General features: G+C 39.1%; 1 protein-coding gene and 1 pseudogene across 1 annotated transcript in view; one reads left to right on the forward strand and one right to left on the reverse strand.

Moving 5' to 3' along the window:
- EEA1 (early endosome antigen 1) overlaps positions 1-27,846 on the reverse strand; it is a 157,691-nt gene that overhangs the window by 90,810 nt on the left and 39,035 nt on the right. The window contains exon 3 of the mRNA XM_003823395.5: positions 1,246-1,373. Coding sequence (XP_003823443.3) covers positions 1,246-1,373 — 128 coding nt within the window. The remainder of the gene's footprint in view (positions 1-1,245; positions 1,374-27,846) is intronic.
- On the forward strand, positions 12,207-27,801 carry LOC129393533 (heterogeneous nuclear ribonucleoprotein A1-like; annotated as a pseudogene).

A 27,846-nucleotide genomic window follows, 5' to 3' on the forward strand; every position in this document is an offset into this window, starting at 1 on the left:
AGAATCATGAGAATTCATAAACTGTTATAGTTTTAAACCACTATGTTCTTTGGGTAGATTGTCAGACAGTAATAGATAATCAAAACAGAGGTCAAGCAAAATAAGAACTGAAAATAATCCAGGTTACTGTTGGTCTTCAGAGCCATAGCCAGAGAATGGTAGGGCAGAAGTCAGGCTTCAATTAACTAAAACACTAAATGAAAAGTTAAGAAGAACAAGGGTAGACCGTGGATGCTTTTATGTTAAAAGTTCATATACTGGACACGGTCTAATTCATAGTTGAAACACAACTCTATTAAATTCATATTAAATATAAGAACACTTATAATATAATTTAACTACATGTTTTTAATGTATTTCCTAACAAATGACAAAAGAATAGTAGCCAAAATTATTAATTCACACATAAAAATACCCGAGAGCATTAGCAGTCATATTAAAAAGGAAGATCCATTCTTCCCAAAAGCACTGGTTTTCCCACATATTTTAATACAGTAAAATGGCCATGTTTTATAGTTCTACATTATCTATCAACCACAAAGTTTATATGGTTATCATATTTTCCTTTATGTAGTATTCTTTGTGTTACAGCAGATTAATCAACCAGTAAGTTTTTTTTTTTAGGAAAGCATAAAAATACTTTTTTACAAGTACAATGAAGTGAAACTTTTATGCCCTCAGTGGGGATAAAAGACAAGAGTTCTCTCCAATAGCAGAAGAAATGCAAAGTTATATCATTGAATGCTATTCTAAGTAGTTATATTTTAGTTTACTTTTACTTCTTAAAATGGCCAAGAAAAATTACCAGGAAACACAATGTGTACGTATGCTTATTGCTATACTGGTGATTATAAATGGAAATTTTTAAATTTTAAATTAAAAATTAAATTTTAATTGTTGGCTAAATTTATTATTTTAACAACTTACTATAAAGTCATCTAAGCAAATCGTATCATCTTATATTACACACAATATGCTAAATATAATTTAATCTTCTTTTGCTAACTCACAATCTTCATTAAAAACATAACCTATGTACCGTATTGTAGTTGCTGGCATAGATAGTTACTGGTCAAGGATTGAATAGTTTTTAACAATAGTGGAGGAAGGATATGCTAAATGATGACAGATTTAAATTAAATAATACAAAAAGGTTACTATTTTCATAAGCTAATTAATCATGATTAAACGACGATACCACATGCATATTCCATAACATTATACTTCAAAATTATCATACCGTACCGCTTCAAAGCAAGATTAGACTCTCCTCCATGACCTGAGTCATTACCAGCATCATGAACAGCTTCATAATGTTTGAAAAGTTCATCAGCAGATCCAAGAGATTTCATACACTGGGGACATATGAAACCCTATAGAAAGGGGCAGAAAAAAGTTTCAAAATAGTATTTAATATTGTGAAATAACAATTTGCATATTATTAAATATCACCAAATGTCTGAATCATACCAATGGTGCCATTAGGTAAATTTTATCTTATGGTATTAATCCCAAATTCTAGTATCATGCAAAGATACTTCATTGTCTATTCTAGTTGAAGTTTACAAAATACAAAGAAAGCCCTTGCAACCATCTTTTAGGTCAGATAAATTAATAGCTGGAGTACCCAAGTCTAATCTGAAAAGTTAGTTCTAATATAGATTAGTTGAGAAGATTTGCCATCATATCCTTCCTTTCTCTAGATATCCTCATTAGTAAAATAATATCTGTTCCAATCTACTTCATAGGAATGCTATCAAAAAAAAAAAAGAAGATGAACCACTGAGGGGGAAAAAAAGTAATTCATAATCACCACAGAGTTCGGATATCTACAATGATAACAAGTTTTCTAGTCAGTAAATGTCCTTGCTAACCTACGGCTAACACAGTAAAGGCCTAAAATTAATGTGTAGCCCCATAAAATATAAAAAACAAACATAACTATGTAACTAATCTCAAAATTATTATATGGTTAAAACTACCAACTAGAGTACTATGTTAAAGATGCTGATAAAGATCCATGTTTTACAAATTTTAGGTTGCAATTCATTAATGAATTATGAAATCAACTTACTGGGTTGCAACTTTTATTTTTTTATTTTATTTTATTTTATTTTATTTTGAGAATGAGTCTCGCTCCGTCACCCAGGCTGGAGTGCAATGGCGCAATCTTGGCTCACTGCAAACCTCCACCTCCTGGGTTCAAGCGATTTTCCCTGCCTCAGCCTCCCGAGGAGCTGGGATTACAGGCACCCGCCACCGCGCCCGGCTAATATTTGTGTGTTTTTAGTAGAGATGGGGTTTCGCCATGTTGGCCAGGTGGTCTCGAACTCCTGACCTCAGGTGATCCACCCGCCTCGGCCTCCCAAAGCATTGGGATTACAGGCATGAGCCACCATGCCCAGCCGGGTGTGGTGGCACACACGTGTAGTCCCAGCTACTCAGGAGGCTGAGGTAGGAGAATTGCTTGAACCTGGGAGGTGGAGGTTGCAGTGAGCCAAGATCATGTCACTGTACTCCAGCCTGGGCGACAGAGCAAGACTCCTTCTCAAAAAAAAAGAATATTTGTAGTCATTCATTAAATCAAAGATTTTTTTTAAATAGTAATTAGCAAAATCATGATAAAGTTATTACACATACAATTCTGCTAATTAAAGGTAGCAAGAAATAAACTTGTTTTGCTTCCATCAAGTACACCACAATTCTAAAATTCCCCTCTATTAGAGATACAAAAATAAAATGGAATGTGTGTGGCAGTGGTGCTTCGGCACTGTAAGCAACAAGTAAATATATTATAACTTTGAAGGTTCTATGGAAAGTAAGTTTTATTAGAATGTACAGCTTTTACATATAAGAATGGTAATCCTCTCTTGATTCTATAAAAAAAAAAAAATACAATTCCCTTTAAAGATCACTGTTCCCCAAGGCTCTCTCATTGACCTCCTCCTCTTCTGACTCAGCATTCTCCCAGGTATATAACGATGCAATGGTTTTAGCTATCACTGACATGCTGATGACTCCCAAATCCATCTATCTAGCCAATAACTCACTCCAGAATTCTTCTGGATCTTTAACAACATATATCTCTACCTGCATCCCACAGGCATCTCAAATACAACAAATGCAAGACTCATTTTCCAAACCTCCTTTTCTCATCAACGCCCACCTTTCACCTAAACTAGAAACCTAAAAATTTGGCTAAACTACTCACTACTCTCCCTCTCACTCATTTCTAATAAAACATTAAGCATAAACATTTCTCCTTTCCATCTTCTCATCTCCATCCTCATTGCAGCTGCTCGTGTTCGGATACTCAGTATCTCTTGTCCAGACTCTGCAATAACATTAGAAACAGTGCTCCTATATCCAGTCTTCCCTCTTCCTAATTAATCTTCCACAGAGCTGCCAGAGGAATCTTTCTAAAATAGATTCTTCAATATCCTTCAGCAACCTTTATCATCAATATGGCATACAAGGTTCTGCATAACCATTCCCCTAACAACCTATGCAGTCTGATCTCCAGACACTCCCTCACCATACTTCAACAATACTAAAATACCTGCGTTTCCCTGAGCACGCCATCATACTTCAAATTTCTGTGCCTTTGCGTATACTGCTTTTTCCCTCCAGGAGCACCCTCATTAGCTTGTCAAGTTCCTATACTCACTGTAATACACAGCATATTGGATTTTTTTCATCCATATTTCCATAATGGCCACAGGTGGTACTTTAAACATACTATATTTTTCTATATTGTATATTTATTCACTGAAATATGAATGAACATGGCAGTGCAAAAATTGGCCCAAAAAAAGAAGATCTTTAATAGCTTATAGATTATAAAATCTTCCAAGAGAGAAAATGAGCTAAGCAATAAGTACTCTGAGCACGTAAAAACTAAAAATAAATAAATAAAAAACCTGCTCCTTGAATGCTGATGCCAAAAAATGTACATCCTCATTTATTATTTGTGCACATTATGTGGCAGAATCAAGGCTCACTGTTTATTGGGGATACTGATATGTAGACAAATATTACCATACAATGCTATATAATACAATTATATATAAAGAATTACAGGAACACAGGAGAAGTATCCAACTCCACCTGTGGCAGCAGTTAATACTTTACAAAAATACATATACACATACATATTATATATGTGTCTCATCTCCATCCTCATTGCAGCTGCATAGTGTATGTGTGTGTGAGAGAGAGAGAGAGACAGTCACTGGAATTCAGTACGAAAGAATAAATAGGAGTTTACCTGGCAGAGAGAAAAGCATTCTAAGCAAATGGAGGAGCATAGACAAAGGTGCAGGAAACACTATGAATAGTCATGTTACATTTAGGAAACAGAAGGCTTCTAGGTGTGTTCTGATCACAGAGCCAGAATGAAGGGCAGGGGCACAACAGGTGATAAATGCAATAATCTCCTATGAAACTCCTGAAATGAGCAAACGGTAGTATTGAGGATGTGCCTCTGGACATCAGAATACAGTAATGCCATTAGGCTCCAGAGATATGGTACTCAACATTGTCTTCTGAATGAATGAATGCTCCCAGTCAGGATGTTAGTCTAGCTGCTGTTGGCATTCTTAGATCTCCTACCCACTGTTGTACAACACTAGTAGATATGCCTTTAGTGCAACAGTACATGTACCCATATAATGTTTAGCCTGTCATTTCTCTTTTGTGTCTCAACTTCTGCTAATAACTAGAAAGCAAATGAAAAAGTGTTCCTCGGAGAAGCTACATCCCTATTACACGATTTAATCTTCACAACTGTGGCTTTTTGACTATTGGCTCCACTTTCAGGTTTGGGCTCCAGATACCTAAGTGTGCCAGAAAGCTAATGATCACACTGAGGTATGCCATACCTTCTTACAACTTCCAAAAATTACCAGATTAATACCCTGAAATAAATGATTCATTCCTAATGAGAAATTTCAGAAATCAGTAACATACATTTCATTATAGAAATATTCCACATAAGTGAATTTTCCATGTGATTCAGATTTCCTTGTTTAAATAAAACTTAAATTTCGGGACATTTCTAATAAAAATAAATCTTTCTAAAATACATATAATTCCTCACCTTCTCAAATAGATGATATTAAACCTTTGCCTAATACCTCCAAGACATAAATATTTATCACTGAAAAGATGTCTTCTACCCTATTAATTCTGGCAAGCCTCTTTAATTCTTATATCCACATTTTATAGTTTGCCTGCTCTGTATTTCAACAGTCATTACTAAAAATTCTTAGCATACTAGCTCTGGGAGTGCTAACTTGCAATAAATGGGATGGGTAGATTAAAAAAAAAGTTTATTAAAACCCATCATTCATTTAAAATAAAAGTATAATGAGTTTAGAATGAGTGCCTCAGGGATGTCCCATGAACAGATCGCATGACCTTTAGTTCATGGACTTTGAAAACCAATTTGATATAAGAGACTCCTCTATTTTTTTCTAAATGATGTCCAAGGGGATCGAGGTTGCTAGATAGATAAATTCCAGAGAAAGGCTGTTAGCTAACAATAACACACTAAAACTAGCCAGCTACATTTATTTCCCTTAGTCATTTCAAATTTGTCACCAACTTCCAAAAAACACAATTTACTTAAGATTTAAAACAATATATTCAATACTTCCAGAGTTTGGTTATCTGTAATCCTTTCTCATATCCACTGCAACTAAGAACTTACCTTAACTGGAACTTAAGGTACTCCTGTTGTACCAAGTATCCTTTTAGTTAAAAGAAAAAGCCCTGGCTGGGCGCAGTTGTTCATGCCCATAATCCCAGCACTTTGGGAGGCCAAGGCAGGCAGATGACTTGAGGCCAGGAGTTCTAGACTACCCTAGCCAACATGGTGAAACCCCATCTCTACTTAAAAAAAAAAAAAAATACAAAAAATTAGCTGGGCATGCTGATGCACCCTTGTAGTCCCAGCTACTCGGGAGGCTGAGGCAGAACAGTTTGAACCTGGGAGGTGGAGGTTGCAGTGAGCCAAAATTGCACCACTGCACTCCAGCCTGGGTGACACAGTGAGATTCTGCCTCAAAAAAAAAAAAAAAAAAAAAAAAGGAAAGCCCTTATTTTAAGTGCGGAGTAGATGAGATTATTACTTTTGATTTTGGCTAGTCCATCAAGAAGAAAAGTTGACCCACAAGGTCCAGAAGGATAACATGTGATAAAATGCTAAGCAGATTTTCAAGAATCTTTTATGCCTCCAGCTTTGCTTGCACTGCTTCAGCCAGTTTAACTGGTATCATCCTACATGCACCCATTTTCTCCACCACAGTTAAAATCTCTGGTTTAACTGTCCTCCTATAAAGTTTTTCCTGAGTTCCTCTTATGCTGAATTAGCCACTGCACTTTTTGCAAATAATACCTATCATAGAAACCTCCTGGGGTAGAGATTGTACCTTATTCACCTATTATCTCCCTCACCTGCCAAAATATCTGCCACATAAAAGGTACTCCATTAATGTGTCAAATAACTAAATGTTGTTAAGAATCCTTTCTTATATACATAATTACCTCATAGAAAAAAGTAATTTTTGGTATTTCTGGTGCAAAAGGTTGCATTATTTTATAAGATTTATAAAATATTTTTTAAAAGCTATGTTTCCTTTGTTTTTGGAATACCATAGTGATTTTCAAAGAAAACACATTATCAGGATCATCTGAGAAATTCTTTTCAGCCTGAAAATGGGCAGCGCTTCCCCTAACTTGCTCCCCTCCTCAGCCTTTGTTACGTGCAGCCTCAGATACTGGGAAATACTGAGAAATATTTTTGGACTGATCCACTGTTACTTATGAGAGTATGTCATTCTGTCACCTTCCTCAAGTCTAGGGGTGTTAAAACAAAAATTGAGACAGTCTGAGATTCAAGTTCTAACGCTGTATATTTTCCTGAATAGGGACAATAACTGTTCATATGCAAAGTCTCTTTCCTTTTTTTTTGGCGGTGGTGGGGCAGGCACGGGACAGAGTCTCACTCTGTTGCCCAGGCTGGAGTGCACAGGCATGATCTCGGCTCACTACAACCCCTGCCTCCCATGTTCAAGCGATTCTTGTGCCTCAGCCTTCCCTGTAGCTTGAATTACAGGCACATGCCACCACACCCAGCTAGTTTTTGTATTTTTAGTAGAGACAGGGTTTCACCATGTTGGCCAGGCTGGTCTCAAACTCCTGACCTCAGTGGTCAGGCTGGTCTCAAACTCCTGACCTCAAGTGATCTGCCCACCTCAGCCTCCCAAAGTGCTAGGATTACAGGCGTGAGCCACAGTGCCCAGCCTCAAAGTCCTTTTTCTATGTAAGAGCAAAGTATTTTATACTAAAGCATTTTAATACATCCATTAATGAAACATTAACAAAATAATAAAAATATAACTTACCAATGTTGGAATAATATTCACTTAATATTTTGATTTCATGGCAAAATTGATACAAAATATTAACTTAAATTTCTGTATTTATTTACAAATTCACAAAAAGATAGCTGCAAACAGTAAGAGAAACCATGCAGACTTCCCAAGAGCCTCTTTTCCTTATTGAAACTTCCTTTAAGCATGCATAATTAGAGCAATCCATATTCCCTTGTAGCATAAAAAGTTAAGCAACACCGAGGCAAGGAAAAACCAGCTATTTTGAGCAACCCAAAACCAAGCTGCTAAAACAAAATATACAGGACCCACAGTAATACTGGAGTCATTAAGAAGTTCCTGTCCTCTTGTTTCATTTTCATCGTGCACTTTCTGGTAATGCTCCAATAAATCAATAGCAGTTATACATCTTTTCATACATAAGGGGCAGATGAAACCCTGTGAAATAACAACTTTTAGAAAAATATACAGAAAAATATTTTTATAAAACAAGACAATGCAAATAGAAATAACAAGAAAATAACTAGTGTATCTCTTCTGGTATACGTAAGGAAAATTTTCAAGTGGTAACTGTACAAAAGGTGAAAATCTATCCAAAGTAGGACTTCTAAAATTAGTTCCCATCCTTATGCTATAAATTTGCATTGGTTCAATTCCTTTTCATTATGGTATCCAGTTGCTTCAGTTAGAATATTATTTTGTTTATGACACTTTTAAAAAATTCTTTCTGCTTATGATACTTTGTCCTTACCTATGTAAGACCTATTATCGGCAAGTTAGCTTTTATTTTATTTATTTATTTATGAGACAATTTCACTCTGTTGCCCAAGCTGTGGTGCAATGGTGCCATCTCAGCTCACTGCCATCTCCGCCTCCGGGGTTCAAGGGGTTCTTGTGCCTCAGCCTCCCGAGTAGCTGGGACTACAGGCGCGTACCACCAGGCCCAGCTAATTTTTTTTTTTTTTTTTTGAGACGGAGTCTCACTCTGTCGCCCAGGCTGGAGTGCAGTGGCACGATCTTGGCTCACTGCAACCTCCTCCTCCCAGGTTCAAGCAATTCTCCTGCCTCGGCCTCCTGAGTAGCTGAGACTACAGGCATGTGCCACCACACCTGGCCAATTTTTGTATTTTTAGTAGAAATGGGGTTTCACCATATTGGCCAGGCTGGTCTCCAACTCCTGACCTGAGAAGATCTGTCTGCCTCGGCCTCCCAAGGTACTGGGATTACAGGCGTGGGCCACCACGCCCAGCCGAGATCAAGAAATTACTGGCAAGTATAACAAATACTTTTATGTCATATAATGTGTTCAACAAAGAAGTTCTCTTTGAAAGTAATTTAATGAAAGTAATTTTTAGTCTTTACTATATTCCACTAGGTTGAGATCCCATTCTTCCCCACACCCATAATTCCCAGCAGATGATTCTTCCTTGTAATTTTCTGAGCCAAATAAAACCATCTTCAAACAGTATTTTAAATTACATATACCTAACAATATCTATATTTTAAAATATGGGCTGTTATACTGATGTATGTATGGCTTGAGGTTTTGTCAAATAAGAATAATAGGATGAGGGGCTGGGCATGGTGGCTCATGCCTGCATCCCCAGCACTTTGGGAGGCCAAGGCAGGCAGATCACTTGAGGTCAGGAGTTCGAGACCAGTCTGGCCAACATGGTGAAACCCCATCTCTCCTAAAAATACAAAAATTAGCCAGGCATGGTGGTGTGCACCTGTAATCCCAGCTACTAGGGAGGCTCAGGCCAGAGAATGGCTTGAACCCGGGAGGGGGAGGTTGCAGTGAGCCAAGATCACACCACTGCACTCCAGCCTGGGTGACAGAGTCAGACTCTGTCTCAAACAAAAAAAAGAATAATAGGATGAGAGACTAGAATTGAAAGCATCAGGGAGAAAGTAAATAAAATGAAGACAGCAATAAGCATGAAATGTTATAACATCATGAGTGTCAGTGTCAAAAATAGATGTGGACTTGGGTCTTGGGTCTCAACCAATGCCTGATTATATGACCTTAAGGAAATCACTTTGCTTTGCTTAAATGTCCTTATCTATAAAATGGGGCTAATACTAGCACCTATTCTTCTAGAGTTTTTGTGTATATAAAATACTAAATACAGTGCTTGAGATATTGTAAGTGCTCAACGAATATGAATTGTCATTAGATGTACGCTTAAAGATGAAAGGGAAAGACTGAGAGACTAGATGAAAAGATAGCAATTAAAAACCTAGATTACTCAGCAAGGCCAAGAAAATGAAGTAATGAGAATATGAAGAAGAAAGTTTGTGAAAGGATAGACAATTATAGTAAAGAATGGGGAGATATGACTTTAATATTTCAGGTGAAACTATTGTGCCTGATGATACAGTAGAAGGTACTGCCATGGAATTAAGTAGCAAGAAAAGAGATACGAAAGATCATTGACATTGACAACATTAAGGAACTGGGAGGTTAAAATGTTCCTTGAGTTATCAAAGTCACTTAGAATAGCAAGGAGAGAGAGGAAGACTGAAAACAGATGCCAGATGGGAAGCAAGACAGGGTAGCAATTAAGAGCTAGGCTTGGGCTTGAATCCTGGATTCATATCACTCTTAGTAGCTATGAGACCTTCAATTGCCTCATCTGTTAAGTGGAATAACAATAACACCTACTTCATATGAATCTCATGACAATTAAATAAGATAATACATGCAATGCACTTATCATTGTACCTGGTACAAAGAAAACATTCAGTAAATGTTAGCTATCATTACTTTAATTATTCCTTTTGTTAATAACCTTTAAAGGAGATTATCCAGGGGATGAAAATGAGGAATATGAGTTCATCTTTTTTTTTTAACTGATGAAAGAGTTGTCTTCCAGATGACCACAGTCTCAAGTGCTAGAACTACAGAACAATTCTTCTTTAAAAGATGCTTCAGCCCAGCACAGTGGCTCACACCTGTAATGCCAGCACTTTGGGAGGCTAAAGCAGGCAGATCGCTTGAGCCTAGGAATTTGAGACCTGCCTTGGCAACATGGCAAATTCCCATCTCTACAAAAAATACAGAAAAAAAAAATTTAGCCAGGCATGGTGGCATGCACCTATAGTCCCAGGTACTTAGGAGGTTGAGGCGGGAGGATCACTTGAGCCCAGGAGGTCCAGGCTGCGGTAGCCATGTTCACACCATTGCACTCCAGCCCAGGCAATAGAGTGAGACCCTGTCTCAAAAAAGAAAGAGAAAAAAGAAAAAAAGAAAAAGAAAAATATGCTTCATTTGTTTTGTATTGTTTGAGACAGAGTCTCGCTCTGTCACCCAGGCTGGAGTGCAGTGGCACAATCTCGGCTCACTGCAACCTCTGCCTCCCAGGTTCAAGCGATTCTCCTGCCTCAGCCTCCCGAGTAGCTGGGATTACAGGCGCTTGCCGCCACGCCTGGCTAATTTTTGTATTTTTAGTAGAGACGGGGTTTCACCATGTTGGCCAAGCTGGTCTCGAACTCCTGACCTCAGGTGATCCGCCTGCCTCAGCCTCCCAAAGTGCTGGGATTACAGGCGTGAGCCACAGTGCCCAGCTGTTTTGTTATTGCCACCATGGCTTTAGGCTGCCTTTCACTTTACTCTTGTTTTTCACTGTTAAGTTTCCATATACAGTCATTCATTCAAAAAGTATTCACTTGCTGGTATTCTACCATGCAGTAGGGTAACTGTGGTTAACAGTGAAATATTGTATATCACAAAATAGCTAAAAGACAGCCTTTTGAATGCTCTCACCACAAAGAAATGATACATGAATAAGGTGATGGATACACTAACTACACTGATCGGATTATTATACAACATACATATGTATTGAACATCAAAATGTAACCCACAAATAGGTGTAATTAAAATGTGTCAATTTAAAAAGTAAATAAATTTTTTTAAGTAATATATGATTTTTTAAAAATCACATGGGCATGTGATTACTATGTTCTAGCTGTTGTGGTATGGTGCTAAGAATACAATGATAAATAAGACAAGGTCTTCACCCTCAAGAAGCTTACAGACTCTCTGAAAAAGTTACCCAAAAAAATGACATTTTAGGCCAGACACAGTGGCTCATGCCTATAATCCTAGCACTTTGAGAGGCTGAGGCAGGCGGATCACAAGGTCAAGAGATCAAGACTATCCTGGCCAATGGTCTATTAAAAATACAAAAATTAGCTGGGCATGGTGGCACGCGCCTGTGGTCTCAGCTACTCGGGAGGCTAAGGCAGGAGAATCGCTTGAACCCAGGAGGCAGAGATTGCAGTGAGCTGAGATTGCACCACTGCACTCCAGACTGGGCGACAGAGTGATACTCTGTCTCAAAAAAGAAAAACTTACATTTTATGCCCCACTAATCAGAAAATCCTATTAAATCCACATTGAAAATGCATCCAGAATCTCAGCACCTCTACTGTTACCACTCTGCTCCAAGTCACCATCACATTGTACACAGATCATTACAACAGCCTCCTAACACTCTTTGCTCCTACCTTCACCCCACTAACACACAGCAGCTAGAGTGTATCCCATAAAAATGCAAATCAAATCTTGTCGTTTCCTTGCTTAAAATTATCCGATAGCTTTCTACGACAGTAACAGTTAAAAACTAAAGTCTGTATAATAGTCTATAAGGCCCTACAAGAGGCAGGCCTGATCGCTGACCCAATCTCCCCCTTGCTCACTATGCTAGAGCTACACTAGCCTCCTGGTTGCTTTTTCAACGTGACAGGCATATTCCCACCTTAGAGACCTGCTGTTCCACAGACCTGGAAAAATACTTGCCCCAGAAATCCACGTGACTCATTTCCTCACCTCCTTCAGTTCTTTTTGTGTTATCCCCTCCTCAGAGAAGTCTTCCCTGATAACTATTTAAAATTGCAGCCACCAAGAACACTTTATATGCCTCCTTTCCTGCTTTATTTTTTTCAATAACACCAACTGTCTAACTTGATACATTTTTTATTTATTTATTTTTGAGACAGGGTCTCACTCTATCATCCCAGCTGGAGTGCAGTGGCAGAATCATGATTAACTTGTGGCCTCGAACTCCTGGGCTCAAGCGATCCTCCCACCTTAGCCTCCCGAGTAGCTGAGAATACAGGTGCATGCCACCACTCCTGGCTAATTTTCTTTTTTATTTTTTGTAGAGATGGCATCTCCCTATGTTGTCCAGGCTGGTCTTAGGCGATCCTCCCACCTCAGCCTCCCAAAGTGCTAAGATTACAGGCGTGAGCCAACATGCCTGGCCAATACATGTTTAGTATGTTTTTATTTTTGCCTATTTCCACCCACTTGAATGTAAGCTCCACCAGGATAAATATTTTTTAGTTTATCCTAACAAATGGGTAAAAGGGAGCTCTTTAACCCATCCCACCACGTGAGGACACAGGGATAAGACCCTATCTATGAACCGGGAAATGGGCCCTCATCAGACATCAAATCTGCCAGCACCTTGATCTTAGACTTCTCATACTCTAGAACTATGAGAAATAAATTTCTGCAGTTTATAAGCTACTAAGTCTGTGGTATTTTATAATAGCAGTCTGAACTTACTAAGATAAGCAGGTGAGGTACAGCGATTAGCTTATGGAAAAGCCCAAGAAAAGAAAAAACTTGGCACACTATAAAAACAGAGAATTCGATATGCCCGGATCAGAGTATCAAGAAGACTATGAGAAGAAATGAAGCTATAGAGGTAAAAAGAAAGCTGATCACCAAAAAAAAAAAAAAAGATAAATAAACAACAACAAAAAAACTTCTAGAACAAGCTAAAGAATTTAGACTTTATTCTAAGGACAATTAATTGAAAGCCATTAACCTGGGTGTTGTTTTTTTGTTGTTGTTTTTGAGACAGAGTCTTGCTTTATCACCTAGACTGGTGTGCAGTGGCACGAGCTCAGCTCACTGCAACCTCTGCCTCCCAGGCACAAGAAATTCTCGTGCCTCAGCCTCCCGAGTAGCTGGGATTACAGGCATGTGCTGTCATGTCCAGCTAAATTTTTTTTCTTTTTTCTTTTTTCTTTTTTTTTTTTTTTTTTTTGTATTTTTAGTAGAGACAGGGTTTCTCCATGTTGGCCAGGCTGGTCTCAAACTCCTGGCCTCAACTGATCCGCCAGCCTGGGCATCCAAGTGCTGAGATTTCAGGCATGAGCCACCATTCCTGGCCTAACCTGGGTTTTAACCAGGAAAATGGCATCATAAAATCCTAGCGATATTTTAAAAGAATAGATTCAATTGGAAGAGAGAGGAGATAGGAGGTGGGTAACATCAGATAAAAGGAGGACAGTTACAATAATATGTGAGGGTTAATGATTGATGGTAGTCTGTGTTAAGGCAGTAACAGAATGGATTAAAATTATTGCTTAAGCAATTTCAATAGAAAAGGTTTTCTGAGAAGGTGATAATTGAACTAAAATTAAAATAATTTTTTTTTTTTTTTGAGACAAAGTCTTGCTCTGTCACCCAGGCGGGAGTGCAGTGGTGCGATCTTGGCTCACTGCAACCTCCACCTTCTGGGTTCAAGTGATTCTCCTGCTTCAGCCTCCTGAGTAGCTGGGACTACAGGTGCGTGCCACCACACCCTTTAGTAGAGATGGGGTTTCACCATGTTGGTCAGGCTGGTCTCGAACTCCTGATCTCGTGATCTTGGCCTCCCAAAGTGTTTGGATTATAGGCATGAGCCACCACGCCCGGCCTAAGAAATGAGATTTGATAGGTAGGTGGAGGCCACAAACGCAGGGCCTTATAGACCATGATAAGATATAACGGAATTTATTTTGCATAATAGGAAGCCAATGAATTTTCTTTTTTCTTTTCTTGCTGGGAAGCATAGCCTCCAGCAGAAACTGGAAGCAGGCATTTCCTAAAGCCAATGAAGATTTTAATTCAGGGAATGGCCTGATCTGATTCCAGTCCTTGTGGTTGCTCTTTGGAGAAGTGACCTAAAATGATAAGGATAATACACCCTTATGATCATCTAGGTGACCAGCAGAAACAGAAAGAAGAAGATAAGACCAGGCACAGTGGCTCACACTTGTAATCCTAACACTTCAGGAGGCCAAGGTGGGAGGATTGCTTGAAGCCAGGAGCTTGAGACCAGCTGGGGCAACATAGCAAGACCCCTCGCTACAAGAAAATTAAAAATTAAATTTCCATACAGCTTCCTTTGGAAAAAACAAAAACAAAAAACAAAAAAGGTGGGGGAACGGACTGAAGATATATCTGGGGGCTAAAATGAATAGGACTTATCATGTACTGAATATGGTGGATGAGGAAAAGGAAGAATCAAGTTTACTCTGAAATCCTGAGCTTCAATATCTGAGATTTTCTACAATTTTCAGCTTTCTGAGACAGCTAAAAGAATAGCAAGTTGAATGTTGGGGTAGGAAAGAGTGGAGGGCAAGAATTTAACTTAAACATTAAATTTAGGACAAATATTAAATTTAAAATGCATATTAAAGTCCTAAGCTTCCACCTTAAGAATCTAGAAAAAAGATGAGCAAACTAAATCCAAAGTAAGTAGATGGAGGAAATTAAATATAAAAGCAGAAACCAATAAAAGAGGAAAGCAAAACACAGAGAAAATTAACAAAGTCAAAAGTTGGCTACCTTAAAAATTAATAAATGGATAAACTAATAGGAATAATTAGGAAAGAAAGAAAAGGATAAAATATTTTATCTCTTACCAAAATCATGGGATATCACTACAGATGCTATAGACATTTATGCCAATAAATTCAACACATTAGATGAAACAACAGATTCCTTAAAAACACAATTCACCAAAACTGACTCAAAAAGAAACAGAGAATCTGAGTAATAATCAATACACTTCCCAAAAAGAAAGCTCCAAGCCCAGATGGTTTTACTAGTGAATTCTAGCAAACATTCAAGGTATAATTAGTGCCTATTTCTTTCGGAAAATATACGAAGCAGTGCTCCCTAATTTATGAGGCCAGGAAAACCCAGATACCAAAACCTGATACAAACATTTCAAAAAAGAAAATTACAGACTGATATCCCTCATGACCAAATGAAAAGGTCCCCCAAAAATACATAAACAAATGAAATCCAGCAGTATACAGGCTGAGCACCCATTATCTGAAATGCTTGAGACACTTTTGGATTCTGGATTTTTTTTTTTTTTTTTTTTGTATTTTGGAATATTTACATGATACTTACCAGTTGGACATCCTAATCCAAAAAATCCAAAATCTGAAATGAACATCATTTCGGCACTCAAGTTTGGAATTTTGGAGCATTTCGGATTTTGAATTTTCAGATTAGGGATGCTCCACCTGTATTAAAATAGTAATAACAACACAGCAAGACCAAGTGGAGCTTATCCTAGAAACAAGAGTAGATCAACATTCAAAAATCAATGTAAATCTTCACAATAACGGAAAGAGAAAATCATATTATCATCTCAATAGATGTGGGAAAAGCATTTGGCAATATTCAAAATTCATTCAAAGGGAAGGGGGAGGGGAAAAGAAGGGAGAGAGGGAGGGAGGGAAGGGGGAAAGCTCTCAGAAAACTAGAAAGCATCCTTAAGCTGATCAGAAAAAAACCCATGGCTACCATCATTCTCAGTGGTAAAAACCTTAAATGCTATTCCCCTAAGTTCACAAAGTAAAATACTTACTCTCCCCAATTCTATTTAATATTTGACCCAAATTAAGGCCCAATATTGTGTGCTGCCTTGACATCTGGTGAAAGTGGGAGGGCCTCAAATGGCCTAACCAGAAGTTTGCCTCCCCATTCTCCTCCCACAGATAAGGCTGCCTACTCAAACAGCCCTTCTGATCACAGGGACCAGGCACAGTCCCTGCTTATCCCTACGTAGTGGGTTTCCCATGTCCTGGTCCCCTGCCAGCCCACAGACTTATCCAAACAATCCAATCATATCCTTCTTTAGGAACCAGAAGGCACCCCAGACTCTTGATACTACCAAGCCTGCCTCCCACAGCCCCTGGTTGTTCATTTTGTTCCCAAATGTAATCTACATGTAGCCATGCATGGCATGTAGTGTCCTACTCCCCTAGGCTGTAAACATAAAACAAACTGCTGTTGATCTCAACTGTCCAGTGTCACGTGTTACATGTTCAGCCATTCCCATAACCTGGGGCAAAATCCCTCCTTCACTACACAGTAAATAGGAGGCAATGAAAACACTGGCAAATGCAAATGACTTGCACCCAGTATAAAGGAGTCTTACAATTCAATAATAAAAAGACAATCCAATGTTTTTGTTTTTTTTTGAGTTGTGGTCTCACTCTGTCACTCTAACTAGAGTGCAGTAGTGCAATCTCGGCTCACCGCAGCCTCCACCTCACAGGAGCAAGCGATTCTGCTGCCTCAACCTTTCAAGTAGCTGGGATTACACGCACACGCCACAGTGCCTGGCTAATTTTTTTTGTTGTTGTTGGAGGGGGACGGAGTCTCACTCTGTCGCCCAAGCTGGAGTATAGTCATGCAATCTCGGCTCACTGTAAGCTCCACCTCCCAAGTTCTCACCACTCTCCTGCCTCAGCCTCGCGAGTAGCTGGGACTACAGGCACCCACCACCATGCTCGGCTAATTTTTTTGTATTTTTAGTAGAGACGGGGTTTCACGGTGTTAGCCAGGATGGTCTTGATCTCCTGACCTCATGATCAGCCCGCCTCGGCCTCCCAAAGTGCTGGGATTACAAGCGTGAGCTACCGCACCTGGCTTAATTTTTAAAATAGGCATTTCCAGTTCCAGAAAAAATGGCATAGATGCACTTTTCCTTATTCCTTCTGCCAAGTACAGCTAAAATTCATGGACATTACATATAAAACAAATGTAAGAAGACTCTGAAAGATACAGAGAGGAAGGCAGACCAGTTAGTGATCTCAGGAGACAAGGAATGACAGACTGATGAGTTCTTTGCCTCATATATTCTGAAATGAATACTAGAGAAGCCAGCAATCTGGAAACACCAGACCATGCTAACAAGAAAAGCCTGCTCTCTCTAGGCACATGATCAGGGAAGAGGTAGTCCTCCCACTGCTAAATCTGACTGGCTTTTTAGAAAACGGGCTCAGTGTAGTAGATCATGCCTGTAATCCCAGCACTTTGGGAAGCCGAGGCGGGTGGACTGTTTGAGCCCAGGAATTCAAGACTAGCCTGGGCAACATGGCAAGACCCCATCTCTATGAAAAAAAACAAAAACAAAAATTATCAGGGCCATGGTGATGTGTGCCTATGGTCCCCAGCTACCTACTCTACTCGGGAGGCAGTGGTAGGAAGATCACTTGAGCCCAGGAGATCGAGCAGTGATCACACCACCACAATCAGCCTGGGCAACAGAGTGAGATGGAGAGGAGGAGGGGAGGGAAAGAAGGAACGGAGGGAAGGAAAGGAAAAGGAAGAAAGGGAAAGAAAGGCGATGCAGTACTGAGATACTACAACATCTGGAGGTCAGTTGAAGAGGTAGGAAAAACACCAGAAGAGAGGTATCAGAGAAGCACAAGAAAGACTGCGTTATTAGACAGCAAGAGTCGACTGGACTAAATGCGTCTAAGAAGTAAAGTAAGATGAGGACAAAGAAGTACAGATGAGAATTAGTAAAAGACAGGCCATTAGTGAGTAGTTTCAGTGGAAAAACTGAGGATGGAAGCCAGCTTGGAATAGGATAAACAATAAACAAAGACATTTACTTCTAGCAATATGGTGTACTAAACAGTCTGAACTGTCCTGATGAAAACAACAAAATGATATAAAATATCACTTATTACCTTATGTATTACATATATTATATATGTTATTACAGCTGACCCTCGAACACCGCAAGTTTGAACAGTGTGGGTCCACTTACAGGTGGATTTTCTTCCACCTCTGCCTCCTCTGAGACAGCAAGACCAACTCCATTTCTTCCTCCTCCTCCTCCTCATCCTACTCAACATAAAGACAAAAATGAAGACCTTTATGACCTTCCACTTAAAGAATAGTAAATATATTTTCTCTTTGTTATGACGATTTTCCTTTTCTTTTTTGGCTCTATGGAATCTTTCTAGTCATATGATTTTTCTTTTTTTTTTTTGAGACAAAGTCTCACCCTGTTGCCCAGGCTGGAGTGCAGTGGAGTGATCTCAGCTCACTGCAACCTCTGCCTCCTGAGTTCAAGTGATTCTCCTGCCTCAGCCTCCCGAGTAGCTGGGATTATAGTCACGTGCCACCATGACTGGCTAATTTTTGTATTTTTAGTAGAGACATGGTTTCATCACGTTGGCCAGGCTGGTCTCAAACTCCTGACCTCAGGTGATCTGCCCACCTCGGCCTCCCAAAGTGCAGGATTACAGGCATGAGTCACCGTATCTGGCATCTTTTTTTTTTTTCACTTTTATTTTAGATTCAGAGGGTATATGTGCAGGTTTGTTACCTGGGTATATTGCATGATGCTGAGGTTTGGGGTACAAATGATCTTGTCACCCAGGTACTAAGTATAGTACCCAACAGTCGGATTTTCAACCACTGCCCACCCCCTTCCCTTCTCATTCTAGTAGTCTCCAGTTTCTATTGTTGCCATCTTTATGTCCATGAGTACCCAATGTTTAGCTCCCATTTATAAGTGAGAACAAGCAGTATCTGGTTTTCTGTTCCTGTGTTAATTTGCTTGGGATAACAGCCTCTAGCTGCATCAGTATTGCTACAAAGAATATGATTTTGTTATTTTTATGCCTGTGTGGTATTCTGTGGTATATATGTACCATTTCTTTTTTTTATCCAATCCACCATTGATGGGCACATAGTCCGATTCCATTTATTTGCTATTGTGAATAGTGCTGTAATGAACATACAAATGCGTATGTCTTTTTGGTAGAACGGTTTGTTTTGTTCAGATATATACTCAGTAATGGATTACTGGGTTGAATGGTAGTCCTGTTTTAAGTTCTTTAAATCTCGAAACTGCTTTCCACAGTGGCTGAACTAATTTACATTCCCACCAACAATGTATAAGCATTCTCTTTTCTCTGCAGCCTCACCAACATTTGTTTTTTAATATTTTAATAACAGCCATTCTAACTGGTGTGAGATGGTATCTCATTGTGGTTTTGATTTGCATTTCTCTGATGATTAGAGATATGGACCATTTTGTCACGTTTCTTGGCCATTTGTATGTCTTCTTCTGAGAAGTGTCTGTTCGTGTCTTTTGACCATTTTTTAATGGGGCTTTTTGCTTGTTCAATTGTTTAAGTTTCTTACAGATTCTGGATATTAGACCTTTGATATCTGCAAACTTAGCTGCACAGTTTGCAAATATTTTCTCCCATTCTGCAGGCTATCTCTTTACTCTGTCGATAGTTTCTTTCACTGTGCAGAGGCTCTTTAATTAGTCCGGCTTGTCAATTTTTGATTTTGTTGCAATTGCTTTTAAGGACTTAGTTATAAATTCTCTCCCGACACTAATGTCCAGAATGATGTTTCCTAGGTTTTCTTCTAAAATTCATATAGTTTAAGGTCTTACATTTAAATCTTTAATCCATTTTGAGCTAAATTTTTTATATGGTGAAAGGTAGGGAATCCAGTTTCATTTTTCTGCATAAGCCACATGATTTTCTTAATAATATTTTCTTTTCTCTATCTTACTTTATCGTAAGAATACAGTGAGACACGTTCATCAGCTTGTTCTTTTCTGCCCGCGGACGCCACTGAAGAAGCATCGTTAAAGTCTCTCTTCTCCCTTCCGTCATGTCTAAGTCAGAGTCTCCTAAAGAGCCCGAACAGCTGAGGAAGCTCTTCATTGGAGGGTTGAGCTTTAAAACAACCGATGAGAGCCTGAGGAGCCATTTTGAGCAATGGGGAACGCTCACGGACTGTGTGGTAATGAGAGATCCAAACACAGAGCACTCCAGGGGCTTTGGGTTCATCACACATGCCACTGTGGAGGAGGTGGATGCAGCCATGAATGCAAGGCCACATAAGGTGGATGGAAGAGTTGTGGAACCAAAGAGAGCTGTCTCAAGAGAAGATTCTCAAAGACCAGGTGCCCACTTAACTATGAAAAAGATATTTGTTGGTGGCATTAAACAATGAAGAACAACACCTAAGAGATTATTTTGAACAGTATGGAAAAATTGAAGTGACTCAAATCATGACTCACTGAGGCAGTGCCAAGAAAAGGGGCTTTGCCTTTGTAACCTTTGACAACCATGACTCCGTGGATAAGACTGTCATTCAGAAATACCATACTGTGAATGGCCACAACTGTGAAGTTAGGAAAGCCCTGTCAAAGCAAGAGATGGCTAGGGCTTTATCCAGCCAAAGAGGCTGAAGTGGTTCTAGAAACTTTGGCGGTGGTCGTGGAGGTGGTTTTGGCAGGAATGACAACTCTGGTAGTGAAGGAAACTTCAGTGGTGGTGGTGGATATGGTGGCAGTGGGGATGGCTATAATGGATTTGGTAATGATGGAACTAATTTTGGAGGTGGTGGAAGCTACAATGATTTTGGCAATTACAACAATCAGTCTTCAAATTTTGGACCCATGAAGGGAGGAAACTTTGGAGGCAGAAGCCCTGGCCCCTATGGTGGTGGAGGCCAATACTTTGCCAAACCATGAAACCAAGGTGGCTATGGTGGTTCCAGTAGCAGCAGTAGTTATGGCAATGGCAGAAGATTTTAATTAGGAAACAAAGCTTAGCAGGAGAGGAGAGCCAGAGAAGTGACAGGGAAGCTACAGGTTACAACAGATTGTGAACTCAGCCAAGCACAGTGGTGGCAGGGCCTAGCTGCTACAAAGAAGACCTGTTTTAGACAAATACTCATGGGTATGGGCAAAAAACTCGAGGACTGTATTTGTGACTAATTGTATAACAAGTCATTTTAGTTTCTGTTCTGTGGAAAGTGTAAAGCATTCCAACAAAGGGTTTCAATGTAGTTTTTTTTTTTTTTTTTTTGCAAACATGCTGTTGATTGCTAAATGTAATAGTCTGATCATGATGCTGAATAAATGTCTTTTTTTAATGTGCAAAGAAAAAAGAATACAGTATATAATATATATATATAACATGCAAAATATGTGTGAATCAACTGTTTATATTATAGGTAAGGCTTCTGGTCAACAATAGGCTATTAGTAGTTAAGTTTTTGGGGAGTCAAAAGTTATACATGAATTTCAGCTGCACAGGAGGTTGGCACTCAAATTGTTCAAGGGTCAACTACACGCTATAAAATATAAAATATTATATAAATAGAACCAAAGTTAGCTTTCACCCTGAATATTTCTTTAATGTCCTGGAGACCATGATATTTCCAATTCAACTTAGAAGCTGTTAAAGGCACAATGTTAAAACCTACAGCTTGTCCAAAGTAGGAAGCCAAACTCGATGTAAAGGTAAAAAGGAAACAAACCTCAGAGAGACAGAGACAGAGACCAACCAAGACCTTGTCTGTACCTTAGTATTGGTGGCATATGGAAAAAACAATTTCCCCTGAGAATCCATAACCACTAATAGCCCTCAATTAGATTAGCAGTCAGAATGTATGCTATTGTATAATCTGAAGAATTTCAAGCTCAGAACTTAATTTACGGCAGTCCCCAGTTAACAGCACCTCTGTAATGTTCCCCAGTTAACAGCACCTCTCTAATGTTCCCCAGTTAACGGCACCTCTCTAATGTTCCCATCCACTAAGTGGAAGTGGATCATGACAAAGTTTTTCATCCTTGTTGTCTCTGAGTAGGCTGAAAAGGAAGAGAAAGAAGTGGAATGGGTCTTGCTGTCTCAGAGGTGGCAGAGGTGGAAGAAAATTCACATATAAGTGGACCTGCGCAGTTCAAACCTGTGTTGTTCAAGTGTCGGCTGTAATAACATATATGTAATACATAATGCTGAGCAAATCCTCTCTGCAAGAACATCGACATAGACCACAAAGAGTTTCCACTAGAAAAGTTCCAAGGAACATAAATTCACAATCGAAAAAAATTCACAAAATACACAAGAGAAAAAGCCACAAGCCATTACGAGTGACATCCAACAGAAAGAACTGGCAACAGAGTCAAACCTATGAAGTTTCAAATACTATAATGCTATAAACATTACCAGACAGAAAATATAGAATAATCATATTTGAATGTTTTAATAAATAAAAGAGAAGCTTGAAAATTAAAGCAAAGAACAAGGAACTAAGAAAAAGAAAGATCAAATTTGAAAAAAAAAAAAAACAATCAGAACTAGCTGGACATGGTGGCACATGCCTATAATCTCAGCTACTCAAGAGGCTGAGGTGGGAGGAATGCTTGAGCCCAGAAGTTCAAGGCTGCAGTAAAAGCTATGATTGCACCACTGCACTCCAGTCTGGGTGACAGAGCAAGATCCTGTGGAAAAAGAGAAGAGGCGAGGAGAGGGGAGGGGAGGGGAGGGGAGAGGAGGAGAGAGGAGAAGGGAAGAGAAAGGAACGGCCAGGAGGGGACTGGAGGGGAGAGGAGGGGAAAGGAGGGGAGGAGAGGGGAGGGGAGGGGAAGGGAAGAGAAAGGAAGGGATGGGAGGGGAGGGAGAGGAGGGGAGGGAAGGGGAAGGGAGGGGAGAGAAGGGAGGGGAGAGAAGGGAAGGGAGGGGAGGAAAGGGAAAGAGAGAGGAGGGGAGGGGGAAGGGGGAAGGGGAGAAGGGGGAAAGGGAGGGAGGAAGGAAGGAAGGAAAGAAGGAAGGAAGGAAAAAAGAAAAAGAAAAGCCAGTCACGGTGGCTCACGCCTGTAATCCCAACACTTTGGGAGGCCGAAGCGGGCGGATCACAAGGTCAGGAGATCGAGACCATCCTGGCTAACATGGTGAAACCCTGTCTCTACTAAAAATACAAAAAATTAGCCGGGCGTGGTGGCAGGCGCCTGTAGTCCCAGCTACTCGGGAGGCTGAGACAGGAGAATGGCATGAGCCTGGGAGGAGGAGTTTGCAGTGAGCCGAGATCCGCACCACTGCACTCCAGCCTGGGCAACAGAGCGGGACTCCATCTCAAAAACAAACAAACAAACAAACAAACAAACAAAAACAAAGAAAAAAAGAAAGAACTTCTAGGAATGAAAAAAAGACATTTAAAATGAAAATTAATGGCATATTAAACAGCAGGTATTCTCCACAGCTGAGGAAAGATTTAATTAATTGGATAATTCATTTTTTAATCCAAAATGAAAAACAAAAAAAAAGGATATAAAATATAAAACAGGCCAGGCACAGTGGCTCATGGCTGTAATCCCAACATTTTGGGAGGCCAAGGCAGGAGGATCACTTGAGGTCAGGAAGTCAAGACCAGCCTCCAACCAGAGTCACAGATGGAGACCCCATCTCAAAAACTAAAACTTAAAAATTAAAAAATAAAACAGGGAGGGGTGCAGTGGCTCACATCTATAATTCCAGCACTTTGGGAAGCTGAGGCAGGAAGACTGTTTAAAGCCAGGAGTTCAAGATCAGCCTAAGCTACATAATGAGAGCCCATCTCTACCAAAAACAACAACAACAACAACAACAAAAAGCCAGGCATGGTGATGTGCACCTATAGTCCCACTACTGGAGACGTCAGATTGGGAGAATTGCTTGAGCCCAGGAGTTTGAGGTGCAGTGAACTATGACCACGCTCCAGCCCAGGCAATAGAGCAAGACCTTGTTTAAAAAAATAAAAATAAAAAAAATACCTATGATAGAATAAATGATAAAGGGAGAAATTTTAACATACAGGAAGCCCCCAACTTAGAATAGTTTGACTTAAAATTTTTGACTTTATGACTGATTTATCAAGATGTAACCCCATCATAAATCGAGGAGCATCTGTATATCTAATCTAGGTTTCAGATGGCAATATCAGAAAAAAATTGAGGCAATAGTCAAAGATAATCACCGAGAATTTTCCAAAACACTTCAAATACACATTGGTGTGTACAGAAAGCCCAATGAGTCTCAAGCAGGATTAAACACACACACACATAACAGGAAATGAAAGAAAGAGACTAGAACAGATTAATTTATTGGCTGATTAATTATAAAAAACAACCACAGGAGTAGAGAAAAGGATCCCTTCAATAGAACCAAATAGACTAAAAGCAGTCTTCTCAACAGTAACAATGTGACCCAGAAAAAAGACAGAGATGGAAGTTTTCAATGTGCTGACAAAAAAAAAGGTCTGTATGTAGAATTTTATGCTCAGCAAAATCGTGTTTCAAGAACGAGCATGAAATAACATTTTAGACTGAAACTGAGAGTCTAGCAAATCAGTCCTCATTTTAAAAAAATCCTAAATGATGTTCTATAAAACGAATAAAATAGGCCGGGCGCAGTGGCTCACGCCTGTAATGCCAGCACTTTGGGAGGCCGAGGCAAGTGGACCACAAGGTCAGGAGATCAAGACCATCCTGGCTAACATGAAACCCCATCTCTACTAAAAATACAAAAAATTAGCCAGGTATGGTGGCGGGTGCCTGTAGTCCCAGCTACTCGGGAGGCTGAGGCAGGAGAATGGCGTGAACCCGGGAGGCAGAGCTTGCAGTGAGCCGAGATCGCGCCACTGCACTTCAGCCTGGGTGACAGAGCCAGACTCCATCTAAAAAAACAAAAAAACAAACAAAAAAAAAACCCAAGAAAACAATTGTAAGTGGAAGGCTGAAGATGCAATAAGGAATGGTAAACAACTATACTGGTAAATACATGGATAAATCTAAAAATAATAATAACCTCTAATTTGTGAAGATAAAAGAAAATAAGATAAATCTAAACTACTGAACCACAATATAAGTTAGGAAGTAGTGATCTATATCAAAGCATTCAAAGGTCCTCGAAACGGAAGGAAAGAAAAGTATTTTAGACATTATGTATGTTACAAAAGAAACAAAAATGGGCCAGGCATGGTGACTCACACCTATAATCCCAGCACTTTGGGAGGCCAAGGCGGATGGATCACTTGAGGTCAGAAGTTCGAGACTAGTCTGGTCAACATGGTGAAACCCTGTCTCTACTAAAAATACAAAAAAATTCACAGGGTGTGGTGGCACGTGCCTGTAATCCCAACTACTTAGGAGGCTGAGGTGGGAGAATCATTTGATCCTGGGAGGTGGAGATTGCAGTGACCCAAGATCATGTCACTGCACTCCAAGGCAACACAGCAAGACTCTGTCTCAAAAACATTAAAAAAAAAAAAAAAAAACACTAAATGAACAGAATATAGTGCATAATATCCAAACTAGTAGCAGTAGCCAGGACTAAACCCAGCAATGTACTCCACCACCATGTGAAGGTTGCTTACCAAAGGGCCAGCAAATAAGGAGAATGAACAGCTAGAGAGGTAAGAAAAAAACCAGAAGTGTGTGGTATTACAGAAGCACAGAAAAGGGTGTGTAGTAAGGAAGTTAAATCCAAACTAAGGCAAAAAGAGAAAAAGAAACAGAAGAGCAGGACAAAGAGAAAAGTACATAAAGAGTAATAAAAATAAATCAAAATATAACCAAAATAATTCAAAGGGGTTTAGCAGTTTTCCCAGTTAAAAGACAAGTGTTAACGCTCTTTGCAAAAAAAAAAAAAATGAACAAACCAAAAAAAAAAAACCCCACCTAAAACAAAAGGAACAAGAAAATATGAAAATGAAAAGAAAGATAAAGTCCGGGAGCAGTGACTCATGCCTCTAATCCCAACACTTTGGGAAGCTGAGGCAGGCAGATCACCCGAGGTCAGGTGTTTGAGACCAGGCTGGCCAACATGGCAAAACCCCGTCTCTACTAAAAACAAAACAAAACAAAAAAATTAGCCAGGTGTGGTAGCACGCACCTGTAATCCCAGTTACTCAGGAGGCTGAGGCAGGAGAATCACTCGAACCTGGGAGGCAGAGGTTACAGTGAGCCAAGATTGTGCCACTGCACTCCAGTCTGGGCAACAGAGTGAGACTCTGTCTCAAAAAAAAGAAAGAAAGAAGAAGATACACAAAATACTAATCAAAACAAAGCTGGGGTTATTCCACTACTATTAAACACCAATTCATCAAAAAGATATAACAGATCTAAGTAGATAAAATATGAAGCCAGTGACTGTAAACAGCATATTAGAGAAGTTTGGCTCTGAAGGAAAGCAAATAACACATGGTACCTGAAGACGGGATTTCAAGTCAAAGAAAGAGTTTTGGTCTTGGTTTTATTCATTTTTGATTTTTTGGTGTTCTTTTCTTATTTGTTTTCATATGAATCATATTGAACAAATTTGTATGTTATTGGGAATTATATGAAGTAGAGGTAAAAAGTGAAGTAGCAGGAGGGAGAGAGGATAAATTAAAAATGAAAAAGAATGGAATCCACAGAACAAGAGAAAGGACTGAAATTTTATAAAAAGGACTTTTTTTCAGTGTAATAAAGTAAGAGGAAACAGGTATGGTATAGGTATGATAAAATAAGAACATTTATCTAATGCTTCCTATTTTCTCAGTTATATATACGGTGACTGAGAGAAGGTTAAAAAGAGACATTTCAAAACAAAGAAGGTACAAAATAACTATCTCAGAAAGTAGGAAGTTAATCCTACTAATATGATATTAACAGTATTGCCAGGCACTGCTCAATATCAATACCCATTGGAACTGTTTTTTGGTGTTGTTCTGATTGAGGTCAACTAAATTATTACTAGATTCCTTTCAGTTCATCATATTATGAACACAGTTTGGAACATTTTTCTTAAAGACATTTACTGAAACTTGTTCTTAATAAAGTCCAGCTGATAGTTTTCCTCCCCTCTCGCAAATCTGTAAAATCTTACTATGGTTAAAATACATACACATGGAGACAAAAAATAAACACATGGTCAGAGAGAGACAAAACAGAATGATGAATGGACAGAAAGAGGACATATCCAGAAACGTATGCACAATACACAGACTCATCAACCAAGAGGTGGAGAAGAGGATAGCAGAGAAAAAAAGACTGGGTAAGGACTACAGCTAGGCCTTCAAAGGGGCAACTGACAAAAACTATCAGAGCAAAATTTGAGCATCTTCATCTCTTCGTGGCAGTATTATGGGTGAGTGTTATGTTCTTCACATTCCTTATCTCCTTTTTCTATAATCATCCAATATTACTTATTTATTGAAAATAATATTAATGCAACTAAAGCTGACTTTTCAAACTTTTGGAATTTTTTTACTTATTTACAATAATTTCTTCATTTTTAATATAATGTATTTATATTTAATATAATGTCTTTAATATCAAAGACAAAAGTCCTTACAAAGTCATACATGAAGACAGTAAATAATACATAAATTTTATAGATAACCCAATTTTTCCTTAGTCCAATAGTTCATGACAGTACACACACATAAATAGATACTAATTAACCTGTAATTCTTTATAAACAGACGTTTTAAAATCTTCAGTGAGATGACATTAGCGTTAAAGACAAATTGGCAATATTATTTTTCAGAGTCTTAATGTACACTTTCTCAGTCTCA

The sequence above is a fragment of the Pan paniscus genome, chromosome 10 (genome assembly GCF_029289425.2).
Source record: "Pan paniscus chromosome 10, NHGRI_mPanPan1-v2.0_pri, whole genome shotgun sequence".
In the NCBI taxonomy this organism is placed as follows: Eukaryota; Metazoa; Chordata; class Mammalia; order Primates; family Hominidae; genus Pan; species Pan paniscus.